The following is a 16,269-nucleotide window of genomic DNA, read 5'->3' as shown; positions in this document are numbered from 1 at the left end:
GAGTTTGGGGTCGCCTTTTTTGTAGATCACCGTCAGTACCCCCTCCAAGAAGCCCTTCGGCACCTGCCCCGTCAAGCCTATGGCGGTGAGCAGGCCAGCCATGGTGGTGCCAATGGCCGACCAGAATTTCCTGTAGATGTCGGCTGGGATGCCGTCCCACCCCGGGGCCTTGCCAGGCTGGCTTTTCTTAAGAGCCTTTCGTAACTCGGTGGCCGTGATGGTTCTGGATCCCAGCTGTTCATCTGCCTCTGCGGGTAGCGAGATGTTGGCGGCCGCCAGGGAGTTTAGCACCTCCTGCTGGGCTTGGGGGCAGATGTAGTTGGGAGCTCGGCTCACTTCACTCCAGAAGTCTGCGACCACCTGGGGAAGCTGGCTAGGATTAGTCACTAGGCGGCCGGACTGGGCTTGCAGGGCGACGGGAGCTGGTTGTTGGTCCGCGCTTTGGGCCTGGATGAACGCAGTCATCGCTGGGCTCGGCCGCTCCCCTGTCCGTAGCCAGTGTATGCGGGCCTCCATCGCCTCCTTGCTGCAGTCCTCTCGGTGGGCCCGTGCTAGTGCCGCCTGTGCGTCCACCAGTTGCTGTAAGGGCTGCTGTGCTCCGGGATCTGTGTCGACCCTTTGTCGGGCCTGCTGGACTGCTGGTAGGGCTGCTTGTACACGGGCTCCTGGGCGCAGCCTGCGATGTTGTGCTGTTTTGTTGAGCTGATGTGCACGAGTAGCGAGGTATGTATGTTGTTACAGGGTGGTTAACTTCGCCAGCGGCCCCCTTTCCCGGGGCAGTCCCTGCTCTCCCCTGCTAGAGGGGCACCCTAATCCGTCACCCCATCCGACTTCAGAATGTATTCGTTGGGTTCGGCAACTCACCACCAGCATCCAACCAAATCTAGCGGATCAACGGCGCATCAACTTAGTTCCTGGTCAGCTCGCAAGTTGATATTATCACGTCCTACACCGTCCATAAGATGGGGGGCCACCTCCCATTTCATCACTCCTCAAACACCCGAGGAGCCGGCAGGCGGATTTGAACCCGGGTCGACTGGGTCAACTGGGAGCAGAAGTCAGGCCTTAACCTCTGCCAGCCGCCTGCCTAGCGAGGTATGTATGTAATATGTGTGCCCGGGGATGTTTTCTATGCATACTATGTGTACGTCTATGAGAATCAGGCTTGTGCAAAGAGCAAATGATCCCGGCAGCTATTCCCTTCCATCATCCTGGCGCCTCTGAATGGACAGACTACCGACCCGTGGGTCTGCCCATTCACAGTTTTCAAAAGTACAGCAAATCTTTGAGGCACCGTTAATAACGAGTATCCATGGATAACGTATTCCGAACTTCGTCTTCGTCCTTCCGGACCTCGGTGTGCACTTAACTCGTTTTTTCCAGCTCCTGCGAACCGGCACTAGGTTGCACTCGACCCGATCGGGGTCCAACGTAAATGTCGCAAACTGTCAATCGGTGGATGGCTGATGACTACGATTGAGGGTGCTCCGACATGCACGTTATGCAAGGTACTGCATAGCATTAGTGAGTACGGCAACAGGAGGGACGGGTGCTGCATAAACTGCAGTGGTACGGCAGAAATGGGGATTGGGCGTTTGAGGGGATATTTCGGTGCACGGCACGGCACAGCATTACCACTACTACTGGTGATGACCTCCTCTTTGGGGAATCCAGGCACTGTGTGTCTGTGTGTGTGCGTGCCTGTGTTCGGTGCTCTAGAGCGGCGCGCAAGGCTGGTCTGGCCTGTAACTTTGTGTGTGTGCTGTGTGTGTGTATGTGTGTAGATACCTCTCAAGGATGGAAACATGACGGCTTGAGGATGGAAAACACACTCGCGCGCACACGTGTGTGCGCAAGAGAGTCCCTTCCGGGGCATTCCATAGCAGATAGAACCCCCAACCCATGCTTCTGCAGCTTGATTGATCCTATATCTGCTGTCGCTGCGCCGTGCAATATTTCCACGCAACGTGCCCACCGCGGGGCCGCTTCACTCGATCGCAAACCATCACATCATCTGGTACCACCATCACCACCACAATTGCCATCTCCGGGCCCACCCCCGGCCATCGCAACCGCAGCATTGCTATCTCCAAACGCCACGACACAGGCCCTACGAACATAGTCTGCCTTAATCGGCGCGGCAGCTGTTGCTGCTGCTGCCATCCACTTTCCAGCTGCAGCCCGCCGGCCCTAGCTATATCGTGTTGATGTTGATGTCCTCCAGCAGTGACTAGCTGCTACCGCCAATCACACCCTCTACCCGACCTAAAGGGGGTTCCGGATGTTCTTCGTTCGTACATTCGTTGCTTTGCTCCAAACACGGCACAGTACGGAGGGATGTATGTAGGGAGGGAGATGTCGCTGGAAGTAGGGATGTATAGCGGGGTGTGTGTATGTAAGGCGGGATGAATGAAGGGGGGAATGGAGGGGGGAATGGAGGGGGAGATGATTATCTTCCCCTCGGGAGCCGCATCCGTACCTGGCTGGCCACGTCCTTCGGCTGCTTTCCTCTTTCCCAGCCACTTCTTCCTGACAGCCCCCATATCACTACTACCACCACACTAACCATCATCGACACTACCATAAGCATACCACTTCCCCACACAAACAATATGAACACAAAGGCGATTGACCGAGTGTACGGGCCAAGGAAGGGACTCACGTGGCTATGCACAAACCGTTAGTAAAACCGTAATCAAACCGTCCATCAACCGTCCCGCGTCTCTCTACAGGGCCAAGGGCAAAGGAAGTCCACCGAGCCGGAACGGGTTCAAACCCAAACGGATCGAACAGTACGGCGGAGATATGTACCTACCTATCTCGGGATGGGAAGGAAGCGGTGCGGGGTAGGGAAAAAGTGGCACGTGATGGAGCTCACGGGGCGGTACGTTCGCTGTTTGTTTCGCAGTAGGTCAAAAAGCGCTTTTCGCTTCTGCTATCCATCCCTTTTCCGGTCCCCTCCTTAAGTTTTACTCTGACCTGACCTGCCAGTGCCGCTTTTTCCTCTCGCATGTCTTGGCCACGAATATATCGCGAAAGCAGCGCACAATAATATTTTATCCTCACCAGCAGCAGCATACAACACACAATACATGCTGCAAGCCCATCAGTTAAGTAAATAAAGTAAAACAACGGCAGCAGTGAATAAAAGTACTCGTCAGTTGCGGCCATGATGGCCAACACGCCAGGCAATTCGATAACGTCATCCACATCACTCCTCCTGAATACACGCATACATACACGCACACACACGCACAGGGCTGGTTTGGCGAGGGAGGGAGCGAGGAGGGGAGGGGCCCTGTGTGTCTGTGTGTCTGTATGTGTATGTGTGTGTGTGTGTGTGTTGCGGTGAGCCAGTATCTGCCAGCTTCCTCTGCGCCCAAGATACACACACACACACACACATCGGGGGGAATGACGCAAAGCTGGCACCAAACACGTCTCTCACAACATAACATAAATCGCGCAGCTACTCACCGCTACACAGGCGAAATCTTTTTTTGCGCTCTTTTAGTCCGTTCTTTTGTTGATCATCATGTTTGCAAGCGCAAAGTTCCCTAATCTACTCTCGCCACAAGTAAAGCAAACGCATAAACGCGACGAGCACACACAACCTTCACAGCCTTCACAGCGCAACAGCGCCTCCTCCAGTCGTCAGGGTTCTCTTTCCCTCGGCCCCTTTGGAATTTCTGAATGAACGGAACCAAATACACGCGAAAATACATAAAATACAAGGTAAGAAAACATCATCACCACCATTACCCGACCACTAAAGGCCTTTCACCTTGCCAGCTAGAATTAACCAGGCGGCCAGCCAGCTACCCTCCTGCCTACCTATCACCATTCACTAATCTGTGATATGAATCGAAACGCAACCGTAATCAACCGAAATCATCAGAACTCCTCAGGTAATAGAACTCCTGTGGCGGTGCTCGCGGCCGGGCAACGTAGGCTCGCCAAGTTTGACCTGTCCACCGGCACCTCCTTCCCGCCACCCCACTTGCTTTACCGGGCCCCGCCTGTGCTTCATGCTCGCGCACATACATACATACATACATACATATATACATACATACGTATGGCGCAATTTGTACATTTTTATACACGTCCGCATGTTCTCCCATCCATAAAATCACATATGATGTCACAGCATGCGGAATCCATACCCTCGCGGCATCATAACGACTTACTGATACATAAAGGATGATCCCAAAGCGCGCGCCGCCCTCGCCACCAGGGCGGCATCCCTCAGGGGGAGAGGCTACCCCCTCAACACTGCTTCCCGGAAATGTGTCGTACGTGTCGTGCAGACCATCCATCATGCTCCACATAACGGCGATACTCCCTTGGCGCTTTGCCTCCACAGCCCCCACTCCCTAACGCCCCAGCCATAGGCGGATTCCCTAAGCGACTAAATTTAGCGCCAACTCTCGCCCCAATCACTCCTCCCCTTAAACCTCCGTATCACCCCGCCTGATACCTTCATCCTCTTATTTATATACATTATATATATCCGTATCCGCCATTTCCCTCCACCCCCCACCCCCGGGTCCTGTAAAACCCTTCTCTCCCCTTCCGGCCCTGCTCGCTTCCCAACCCCCACATGTCGCGGGCTCCTCACATATCGCCCCACGAGAATAGGCGACCCAGCAGTATAACCTCAGCAGCAGCAGCAGCAGCAGCAGCAGCAGCAGCGGACGCCAGTGGTCCATGTTTTGACCCTATAAAACCGGGAATCAATTAGAACTAAATTTCCGCTTTGTCTTTCGTTTCACTGGTTCCACTTCTTACGGCACGTCGCCAGTGGGTCGCGCTGCCGTCCACACCATATCCACGTGGCAGTACGGCAGAGCGTCCTGCAGGTCAAGTTGGGGGGGCCCGGGGAGGGGGGGTGGTTTTTTGTGTTGTTTTTTGTGTTGTTTTTTGTGTTGTTTTTTGTGTTGTGTTTCATCAGTCACCGAATCGGCCCTCGAAATGCATCCCCTAACAGTACTAAAACCCCTTTACAGGTATATGAAATTTATAGGTCTCAAAAACCGCAAGACCCTCCTGAAAACCTACCTGGAGCGCCCTGAGACTGCCCAGCGCCCTCTCCGCCGTCTTATCGGTGCAGGACAGGTACAGGTGCCGCAAGCTGGTCAGCGGCGCCAGCGCATCCAGGTCGGGTCCCCGGGCCGTGAGGTCATCGCTTTCCCAAGTCAGGTGGCGAAGCAGCGGCAACAGGGACCGGCGCGGGGGAGCCGGCGGCGGCGGCGGTGGTGACAAAGGCGACGGCAGAGGCGGCGGCGGCTGCTGCTGCTGCGGCAACCGCCACGAAGCGGCGGTGGTTGGACTGCCCACTGCCATCACAGCCGGGGGAGGAGGAGGAGGAGACGGAAAGGGAGGAGGTGCGTCCCCAGCCGGGGGCGGCGGCGATGACATGGCGGCAAGGCTGGCCTGGCTCACTGCGCGTCAGGAGTGAGGGTAGTGGTAGTGGTAGTGATAAGGGTAAGGGTAAGGGGTAAGATGTCAGCGGTAGCGGCGCGTAGGCGGTCCGAATTCAAGATGTAAAGGATAACGAGTATAAAGAGGGCGGGGGGGAAAGACGAGAACCACGAGCGAGTGAAGCTGCTGCCAGGGAAAGAGGGCGGGGGGAAAGACGAACCACACACGATTGAAGCTGCTGCCAGGGCAAGAGAGTATCAAACGTAGAACTGACCGAAAGGCGTCCGTGGCGACCGTGACCTCGGGCGGGGGGAAACAAATGCAAGGAAAGAAGGAAATAACTGCCGCTGTCCAAAACGTACAAAGAGAGCGGGGGTAGGGTAGGAACACACATGGCAATAGCAAAACTCGGCCACCAGCGGGCCGTTGTACCCGCGCCTCCACGCCAACTACCCCTCTGCACCGACCGCCAACCCAGCACGCAGATGCAGCAGCTGCTCCACCACTCACCGGCTCTGTTCCCCGGCGCGCTCACAGTCAGCGATCGCAGCATGGTCAGCACCGGCAAGCACTCCGCCAGCACACCGTTGCACAGTCCCACCAGCCCCACCAGCCGCAGCGACCGCAGCGAAGACCCGCAACGGCGAGCGACCTGCGCCAGCACCGGGGGCCGCACCACACAGCCATCCACGTCCAACGAGGACAGCTGCGACAGCGGCGGCGGTGGCGGCAGCGGTGGCGGAGACGGTGGCAGGGCCGCCGACGTCGTCGCCGCCGCCGGTTCGGTGAAATCCAGTAGGAGGTTGCTTAGCTCCAGGGATTGCAGTCCGGAAGGCAGACAGGAAAGATCTAGAAGCGGTGGCAGCTCCACCGCCCGCCGGTACAGCCGGCCAAAGCCCAGGCCGCTACTGCCGCCGGGGCTACTGCCGAGGATTGGGTACTGCTGCGGCTGCTGCTGCTGCTCCTGATGTTGTTGTTGCTCTTGCTGATGGTGTTGAGAGTTGCTGCTGCTGCTGCTGCTGCCGCTACACCCCGCGTACCGCTCCACAACAATGCCCAGCTCTCGCAAGCCAGTGAAGCTCGACAAAACCGACAACGCTGTCACACGTACGGCAATAGTCGTACGACAGAGCCAACAGTACGATGTGCGACAAGGGGATGGTAGGGAAGGGGAAGCGGCGGCGTCGGTCATGGTCGGCAGGCGACGGCAGTATACAGTGCAAAACTGCCAAATGTTATAACAAAAACAAAAGACTGACAACGAATATATGCAATCATGGCCGCATGATTCCCCGTACCTTATCCCCAGTCTTCTCAAGGTTATTTCCTACTTCCATGCAACCATACGTGTGTCCCTTTAACGCTTCTCTTCCCCCCTCTCTTTCCCCCCCTCTCTTTCCCCCCCTCCACTTCCCTTTCACACACCCCCTCGTTCCCCAGTATATTCCTTATTTAAAACACCTGAGCCGGACAATACAGAGCAGGTGTACCTACCCTCGGGGCTGTAGTCCTTGCGGCTCAGCGCCAGTCGCAGTGACCTCAGTCTGCTCCACCGACCCGCCAGGGACCTCAGCCCCTCAGCCGTTACGGGGACCGCGATGGAGCTCTCACCGAAGCGGCGCGCCTGAGGAGGGGGGGGGGAGGAACAGGGGGAGGGGTTGTAGCAGTTGCAGTACGGTGACAGCGAATAAAAGGTAGAAGGCAGCAGGGCATGGCAGCAGGGGCATTCGTTGTATGAGGTGCCGTTTTAAGGGACAGCTAGGGGTGGCTACGTGAAGCTAAGAGGGTGGAAGCACCCCCATGTCGATGGGCGATGATGGACCCGGCTATAGCGACTCCTCCGAGCCAACCATGGGTGGCCAGGTAGGGAACAGGCCCACTTCGGGATAACCCAAACCACCATGCTCCACACCTCGGGGAAGTACGCCCTGCGCTTCTCCAGATGGAACCTCTGCAGCGCCCCCAGCGCGGACAGCCGGGACAGGTGGCAGGGGATGCAGTGGTCGGCATTGCTGTACACGGCCATACGAAGCTCCCGCAGACCAGTGAGCTGGGCAACCGCCTCGAACAGAGACTCAGAACCCACCCTGGAGATTTTGGGGGGGAACGGAGGGAGGGGAGAGGGTGGCATTACGTGAAAATTTACGTGGTTTTTTTGTAAACCATCGCTGCAAGCGGGGTATAACGAACGAACTTTAATTAGGGCCGGGCGCCGTGGCTGCCACGCATACTGGTATATTCGTACATCCGTACGCACGCACCTGCACGCGCCAACGTCCAGGTGTGTCAAATTAGCCAGGCGGTTGCCGTACTCCGCCAGGAGGCCCTGTACGGCACACGCAGGGCGAGAGGAAAAGAGCGTTTTGGAATCAATTACGCTTTTCGATTTGCACAGCACAGCACAACACACCACAGCACAGCACAGCACAGCACGCTGCTCCCGTTCCCAACTCCCTGACCAACCCCCAGCTCCCCAACTCACCTGCGCCTTATCCGTCCATCTGAAGCTCAGGCTCAGGCTCCTGCCCGGCCTCAGCGCGCACAGCGCCCGTCTGCTGGCTGCCCCTGTGGGCGCATTGTCCAAGGCCAGGTCCAGCTCCGCCAGCTGGGCAAGTCGCTCCAGGCAAGCCAGCTCGTAGCCGGAGTCCGAGTCCAGGGAGGTTATGGCGAGGCGGGTGAGGCGGGGCAGACCCAGGGACAAGGTGGCCAGCCCGGAGCTCGTGAGCCTGTTGGGAGGTGCGTGCGCAGACGTGAGTATGTATGTGTGTATGTATGTATGTGTGTATGTGTGTTGGGTCGCGTGTAGGCAAGAGCATGGTATGTGTGGGGTGGGGGAGGGGAAGGGAGGGGAGAGGGTTTGGGCTGTAGGGGAGCGCTGCAGCAACTCTTAAATGTTTAAAACTGGGAGACGCGAGAGAGCGGGATACTTAGCGCCCACATAAGTAATGCGAGAACTTAACAACCTGCCCCAAAGTAAGAAAATTTGTGAATCACCTGGAATGCCCGTAAATTACGTCACGACATACATACTGCCCGGTCTGAAACACCCATAGCTTCCCAACAAATACGGCAAACACGACATATATGTCGATACCCGCCTGTAAGCCCGGAACTCCAGCACCTCCAGCGAGCAGCAGGAGGACAGCAGCGCCATCTCGGAATCTCCTAGGCCATGGGGCACAGCGGGCAACAGCGTCAGAGACCGAAGCCCGCCGCCTCCACCTCCACATGCCGCGGCGGCGGCGGCGGTTGCCGCCAGGCCGGAGAGGAGGGTGGCGGCGGCGTCGCTCTTTAGGCCGCCTCCGACGATGGACAGGGAGGTGAGGTAGGGCATGGCGGCGATGGCCGCCGCGGCCGCGGGCGGCAGGTCGCAACCCTCCCGCATGTGCAGCTTGAGCTCCTGGGACGGTTTTTTGGGGGGGGGGAAAAGACGAACCACACACGGATGAAGCTGCTGCCAGGGCAAGAGTGTACCAAACGTAGAACTGACCGAAAGGCGTCCGTGAAGGGGGGAGGGAAAATTATATGATGCAAAGTCAGTATGAGAAACCAAATACCCGCGTTCAAGGCGTTGCAAAAAGTGCTCTAGTCTAGTAAAAATCTTGTAAATTCTGATCGTCCCTCTGGCTCCCAATCTTGCCGTTTATAATTTTGCAGCAACAACAACACACGAGTGCAAAAGATATGCAACCATGTGCAAGACAAGAAAAGCGCTCTCGCTCCCGCAGCAACGTAATGCCTGGAGGCTGTGTAGCTCTACTGCCGACAACGACCTACCTATGTTGTCAAGTATGTGGAGCGGTAGCAACGGCAACATAGCATCCCATATCCAAGGCCAATGCGCGGGTGAGAAGAAAAAGGAAGGAGATTAGGAGCTCCGAGGAGGTAAAGGGAAAGGGACGAGTCCCACGTGTCCGGCATGTAATGCCATGACGTGGCTACATGTGGTGCCGTGGCTACAAGGCCTAAAACCTGAAACGAGAAAATGTGAGCGCAATTGCGCGCTGAAGTAGAAGTCAGACGGCAGGCAGGGGAAAATAGCGGGCACTCATTCTGCAGGTACGCGTCTGTGGACTATATTATAGTCCACATAAACAATATAGAGGCAATCTTGGAAGGGAGCAGCTCTAAATCCGTGGGGTGTGTGTGTGTGTGTGTCTGTATGAGGACAGAGTTGGGAGAGGATACACGCTAGAGGGAGGACGTGATAAGGAAGAAGGATCGCCGATCGACCCAGATCGAATCAGATCGAGTCAAATCGGATCACAACGACCCAAATCGAATCAGGCCAACCCAGATCAAACTTGGGTGTCAGATGGTTTTCCAGGCCAACCCAACCCAGATGTGACCAGACCGAATCAGAGCGAACCAAACCAAATTTTAAAGATCCCAAGCGTATCGCATTGATACGATATAGCAGGCAAGAAAATTTGAACGCTGCATGAATCTCGGGCCGTGGGCGTGTCAGGGTGGCAGGGGAATCTAAAAACTCACAGAGACGCCCTTGAGCTGCTGCACCAGTGCAATGTTTTGAAACAGCATCTCGTCACTGATGGCAGTGTTGACGTGGATAACGACGCATCTCAGTCTGCGAATGAGGCTCTGCAGCTTCCCTATTTTGGCTCTCCACATCGCGGGGTCGCTGTGCATGTCGACCTCCATATTGGTGAGACCTGCGTGTTGACATCCGACCAAGAGCCGAACGAGTTAGGGGCCCAGGGTGGGGTATAGGAAGATAGTAAGCACGGATGGTACGAGTGAGAAGAAAGGATGGAGCAGAAAAGAATGTGAGGGGGGGGTTTCGGAAATCAGAAACGCGGGGACAGAAGGGGGGAAGGGAAGGTGTCGTGTTGTGGAGACGCAAGTCTGCACAGGGATTAGTGGATTCTATTCGTCCATGGGCCCCCCGGCTTTTACGGACACACTTGTGTGCGGAACTTGTAACTTGTAACTCTATTCGTGGTCGCAAAGGGGCTGGAGGGGCTGAGGAGTGCGCCCTAGGACACGACTGGAGGATTTTTCTGACTTCCGGGCATGACAAATGTTGCTTAAGGGTGTGTCCGCGACGCGACGCTGCCAGGGGAAAGGATAAAGTTGAGCAATGTTTGGATCACTACCTCCTAAAAGCTTTCAACTTGTGGAGCTCTTCGGCGCAAAAGGGTTCGCGGCCTCCCACCTGCCAGGGCCGGGCTATCATGCCTCCACACGCACCCCTTCGCCTTGCGCTTGTATCTTAACAACAATGCTGCACGCAAATTGTTTTGAAGTAATTGGACTAAGTCGTGGCACACACCACGCACCTGTCGCAATGCTCGCGTTCCACGTTTTGCAGACCATCGCGGCATTTTGCAAGTGCGCTCCTTCCGTGAGATTGGACCCAATCATCTGCAAGCAATTTAAAGCGAACACCCCTTGAACTACAGCAATCCCACCCCATCTTCCTCATCTGACGTGAAACAACCCTAAACTTCGCTCTCAGGATTTGGTATTTTTGAAGTCCTTCCGAAACACCAACAAACATATAGGCATTTCGCGTGGTTGCAAGTGTCTCCTCCTGAAAACTCATACATAGCGTCGCTCCACGTCTAACCGACCTCGAGCAGCTCTGGAGGTAGGCCAGACCAGCCCTCGCTCGACGAATCTTGCTCAACATCCATCCATGTAGTGCGCAGCGCCAAACCACGCTCGTCTTCTGAGGCCATGACTGTGGCCTGGAGAGCACTAGAGCAAAACGGCAAATACCAATATGAGTTACTTCTTCAGGCCGAAAAGCTCTGCGCAGGATTTGTTCCCAAAAGGGATAAAATCTTTTCCTTCGACTGCAACTTTGACGAGAGTACTGTGTCGAATGCTTGCTTAGACAATAATATCTAAGTACAAGAACCTGTTTGAACCTGGCGAAAACAATCCAGCACGTAAAAGGTGCTGAGCTGCTGACGCGAATCCATTGCGCATGGAGACCTAACGAACAGCAACTGCCAAACCAACCATCGTTTACAAAAGTGAAACAACTGGTTATAGTTATAGCAGCCCGAGAATGCAATATGTATACTTGAGACCCTTATAGGGATGTCCTTCGAGTTTTGGAACACTCGCGAAGCTCCGCGAAGGCACGTTGCCTGTCCCATTGTTGGGACGGCCTATCCCCATACCATACCAAGCTCCTTCCATTTCAATCCTCTCTTAAGAGTTCAAGCCATCACAACACATGCGCCATTCTCCAGGCAGACCTAGGCCGCCACACGGGGCCGTCCCGTAGCTGTCTCGCGCAAATTGTTCAGCGGCCCACGCCCTTGCAGGGGAACTCACGTTATGGTTCTCCCAAAAGTTAAATCTGTAACGCAAAAATATGCTGGCAACAACGCTTTTGGACACATCACGGGCCACCTGCGCGTCGAAAGAACGCCTGAGACCCTTTGCAGGCTTGCTTAATCACCGCCGCCGCCTCAAAGTCATAAAAATGCGAGATCTGCGAATTGCGATCGGCACCTTTCTCCAACCTCCCGAATTCCAGGAAAAACAAATTTTGGATCCTGCGCGATAGGCGAAGCATGACGGCAGCTGCACGTTATTGAAGACGACTCCTCCCAAAGCAGGAGTCCCTAATTGGCCAAGGTCACCCTTTCGTCATGTACGTCCCGTCTTCCGTACGTACAACAATGACGTCTCCCTTACGTACGAACGACGGTGCCACAACGCTGATGCCGCCCTCAACCACGACATGCCGCGACGACGTGCCGTCTTCCTTGACCACCGCCGTCGGTGCATCCAGCACCTCAACGGGAATCTTGTACGGCAACTTGGCTGCGAACGGGCAAGCGCGACGGCCGGCGTGAAATTCAGATTATACCATTGGCAACGCGGCAACGAACAAGACGCAACACAGCAATATCACAGCTTAACTTTTTGTTTAGTAGCGCGCAAGAGAGCAGCTCTTACCAGGGCTCTACATGAAGGGCCTCGGTTCCAACGGAAGAATTGAAATGCCGAACAGTCGTATATTCATCACAAGCAACAGGTTAAGAGACTGGTCGACTGCGATGTACTCCTAGCTCGCCCCGGGAAAAACCCAAACCCAAGTCCAGTCCCTAGTTGTACATGCCCAGGCTGGGGGCCCTCCCATTCACGTCAGCTATGGGCGACATGCCACCCTTCCTAACGAATCCCATCCTTCCCACGCTCAGCAACGAACCTTATTCCCCAACGTATATCCCCTCCCCCAAAAACCTCACGGCGGGGTTTCCTGCCCCAAACGTCCCGCCAGCCCTGCGCGATAACCTGGGTAAGCCAAAGCTTTATGATCGCCATTACCGTCATCATCGTCATCATCCTCATCATCGTCATCCATATCGCTTTCGGCCCCCCCCCAGCCCCCCCCCCCAGCCCCCCCCCCACCTCACCCGCCACGGGCTCTCCTTCAAAGTAGCTAACTGATACCGTCAGCTCCGGAGTTCCCAGCCATTTGCGACCCTCGCCAAACAGATCCGGACTGAGTACGGCCTGCTCGTACGTCGTACCGTCCATCACGTGCACATTGCCGTCGTCATCCTGGTACAGAACCTGCATGTCCTTGCTCTCCACGTCGGCCAGCTCCACCTGTACGCAACCACCACCACCATTAACAACAACAACGACATCATCTACAGCGACAGAGACACAGGCAGAAGCACAACGCGAGAAGCAGCCACATCAGTAGCAGCAGCCGCAGCAGCTGCATCAGGTTACAGCAGCCGCAGCATCAGCAACAACCGGCACACTCCGTCGCATCCCCTGCCAGACATCCATACCGCCCCGTCCCCTGCTCTGCATAAGCTTACCCCGTTTAACCCCTCCTTCCCTCCCCACCCCACTTCCCGGGCCTCTTCTCTTCCCCGCCCCAAAAAGCCCTTCCTGGACACCATCCCTCGGGGCTACTCACCCCGCACCCAAACCTAGCCAAAAAAATCCCTCCCCTCGTGAAGCAGCCCCCCTCCCTCCCTGACAACCCCTACCTGATCTTCCAATCTGAACTTCTCTGAGGTACGCGCCCCCGTGGCTAGGTCCACCAGGTCCAGCGTCACGAACCCGGCAGCCCGGGCTTGGCCGTGCATCCAGTGGAAGCGGGACACCCGGTAGGGCCGACCCTCCCGCTGGACCAGGTCGCCAGCACGGACCTGGGCACGGAGGGCAGGGGAAGGGAAGGGAAGGGGAGGGAGCGGGAGGAGGAGGGGGCGGAGGAGGGGGAGGAGGAGGGGGAGGAGGGTTATGGTATGAGGAGGAGAGGTAGGCATGGGGCGAGGAGGTCAGACTTAAGATCGGGTCTTAGGGAGAGAGTTCTGGCGCCGTAGAGTGTTAGTTCGGGAGAGTGTGACCCTGTTGGGGTGGGGTGGTGCGGATGGCCTGTGTGGAATGTGGGATGTGGGCATTGTGTTGAGATCAGGAGCGGGGCGGCCGGATGTGCGCGGAGGTCAAAACGCCGGCCGTTTCAGCGGAGGGATGGAAGAGGCGGAATGGGACAGGCTAGGGATGATGGGGTGGCGTGTGGTGGTAGTATGGTGTGGAGTATGTATGTCGTTACAGGGTGGTTAAGCTTCACCAACGGCCCCCTTTCCCGAGGCAGTCCCTGCTCCCCTGCGAGAGGGGCACCCCTATGTATGATGTACGGGGATGAGTGGGAGGAAACCCAGCAGGCAGCCCTTTGCGCGTCTCGCAAAGGTAGATGGCATCAAATGGCAAGAGGTAAGATAAGGGCGCGATGTAGCGCGACTGCAATGTCGCTGTCGGCGAATGACTCATTTACGGATAGTATGGACAAGACGCACTAGAGCACACCTGCTGGGCGGATTTCTTGATGCCCCGAATACCTAAAGCAAGCGCTCCAAGCAGCGTTGGCGTTGGCCAAGCCTGGGACTCCAGCTCCAAGCTCCCATGACTGGCTGCAAGGAGGGAGCGCCGCCCATATACTGTGCACACACGCGCTAGCTTTAGCATTTCGTAAGTGATCAGCAGCAGAAACGGTGATCACGGACTGTCCATCTGTTACGAAAGGAATTGTGTCAGCAGGCTCAGCATGCCGTACATGTTTGCTGGGTGCTCACTTGACCACGGGACATATTGATGTTTATGCACCATTGGTGGCTGTGTGTTATTATTTGTTGTGTACCAACAGGAGGGGAGTGTTAATACCAACATAGAAGAATGGATGAGTTTGAAGAGCTAGGTGACGAGTTTCCTGATATACATGCCTTGTTTATGTACTATAACGACCTATATTTCAACGGTGTGCTATCTGGTAACACTACTGTTGAGTGGAGCAGCAGCCGGATGACGCTGTGAGTGAAGAGCGAGGCACCTTACACCAATCCTTGCAGCTATAGACATACACATGTAACACATGAGTCACAGAGGCAAGGCCAGCCTGCCAAATCAATTGCATGGGCCATGAGCGCCTGGGCTCATGCAACATCCAAACGTGGCAAGAAACGTAGTTGATACAAACTGCCCTGAAATGCCTCGCAGGTGCGGTGGTACCTGCAAATACCACCCACTCAGCGGCTGTCAGATTAAGCTCAGCGAGCCACTGCTCAAGGTGTGGATTCCGGCTTGACCCAAGGTTCACAAGCGAGCGTGGGTGGGATGCTCTGCTACACAGAACTGCTTTACATATTTCTGGCAGCTTAGAAAGGAACAATTAAAACGTGCAGTAAGTCCTTTTAGCTGCTTACTCCAGGTCTGCCGATCCGCCTTGAGCTATAGCCATCAACATACCAATCTTTACTGAACCAACATTCCGCATCAAATTCCCGACACTCTCTTACGCAAACGAATCCGGGCGGCCCACCTCTTAAAACCTTCTGGCTGGCGGCCCCATTGCAACCTCCACAGCTACGACCTGTACGCGACCTCAAGATGGTGAGTATCGTTATGCCGCATGCCTGCCGCACCTCAACACCCCTGCCATACACCACCTTGTGCGCGCCTTGTGCGCGCCACATATTAGCCACCCCCAACCCAGTGCATGTTCGCATCGCGCAGGTGTTGCTTCACGAGATGATTCATGCTCACAACATGACGCTGCGCATCCGAGACCCCGACCCTGGCGGCCACGGTCCGCCCTTCGTCGACCTCATGAACAAAATCAACAAGAGCACCATACCGGACCCGCAGGTACACACAATACCTGTCCTGTACGACAGTACGACGCCTTGTACGGCACACGGCATTTCGACCATGTATGTGTGACCGCGCGGCGTGATGCGTGGGATCCGGCACGCGTCGCCATTCTCCCCCCCACTATGTCTCGCCACATCTCCCGCCCGCCCGTCTCCGTCCAGAAGCTTCTTTTAACTTCCGCCAGGAGGCCGAAGGAGAGGCCGTTGTGAGAGACGAAATGCGTTGTTGTAAAGCGTTTTTGAAATGGGTCCTTGGCACGAACGGATCCCTTCCCTTCCCTTCCCGCACGGCCCGTGTGATCTTCTTTCCTGCACAGCGGCCTCCTGGCGGCTACCGTATCACCACCACGCACTCGATGCATGGCGAGGTGGACAACTACCGGACGCACTGGTGGGAGTGCGAGCGCTGCAAGAAGGTGATCAAGAGGTCCATGAACCGGCCGCCGCAGGAGGCGGACTGTATCGGGTGGGTCCTGAGGGGGGCGGGAAATGGGCTAAAGCGACACGAGTGGATCTGTCGAGTGGGAGGTGGAGGTGGGTGGTGGTGCAGGTACCGGATTGAGTGCACCTGGATTAAGGATGGATTCGTTGACCTCCGGGGTGTTAGGGGGGAGCGGGCAGGGCGGCAAGGAGGAGAGAAACCCCGTGTCGGGGCGCGGCAGGGGAGTGGTAGGCCAACGGTAGGGCGATACAC

At 56.1% G+C, this 16,269-nt stretch overlaps 3 protein-coding genes across 3 annotated transcripts; 1 reads left to right on the top strand and 2 right to left on the bottom strand.

Annotated features, from left to right (window-relative positions):
- Positions 1–4,787: 4,787 nt before the first annotated feature.
- VOLCADRAFT_127325 (uncharacterized protein) lies at positions 4,788–10,086 on the bottom strand (the record flags this gene model as incomplete). Its single annotated transcript, XM_002945750.1, has 10 exons — positions 4,788–4,856; positions 5,062–5,444; positions 5,935–6,522; positions 6,919–7,048; positions 7,337–7,511; positions 7,686–7,750; positions 7,907–8,150; positions 8,419–8,522; positions 8,606–8,824; positions 9,919–10,086. The coding sequence occupies 10 exons, from the start codon at positions 10,084–10,086 to the stop codon at positions 4,788–4,790; spliced, it is 2,145 nt and encodes a 714-aa protein (XP_002945796.1).
- Positions 10,087–12,040: 1,954 nt separating this feature from the next.
- On the bottom strand, positions 12,041–14,394 carry efp2 (uncharacterized protein; the record flags this gene model as incomplete). The annotated part of the gene is made up of 4 exons (XM_002945749.1): positions 12,041–12,228; positions 12,825–13,020; positions 13,416–13,577; positions 14,236–14,394. 4 exons carry the CDS (start codon positions 14,392–14,394, stop codon positions 12,041–12,043), a joined length of 705 nt encoding a protein of 234 aa, XP_002945795.1.
- Positions 14,395–14,655: 261 nt separating this feature from the next.
- Positions 14,656–16,041, top strand: VOLCADRAFT_115717 (uncharacterized protein; the record flags this gene model as incomplete). The annotated part of the gene is made up of 5 exons (XM_002946100.1): positions 14,656–14,735; positions 14,923–14,992; positions 15,289–15,315; positions 15,439–15,570; positions 15,893–16,041. Coding segments are annotated over 5 exons (458 nt in total), but the record flags the coding sequence as incomplete, so codon positions are not given.
- Positions 16,042–16,269: the final 228 nt, after the last annotated feature.

The sequence above is a fragment of the Volvox carteri genome (genome assembly GCF_000143455.1).
Source record: "Volvox carteri f. nagariensis unplaced genomic scaffold VOLCAscaffold_1, whole genome shotgun sequence".
NCBI classification, from domain to species: Eukaryota; Viridiplantae; Chlorophyta; class Chlorophyceae; order Chlamydomonadales; family Volvocaceae; genus Volvox; species Volvox carteri.
Note: the sequence above shows the minus strand (reverse complement) of the source record. Positions and strands in the feature narration are given on the sequence as shown.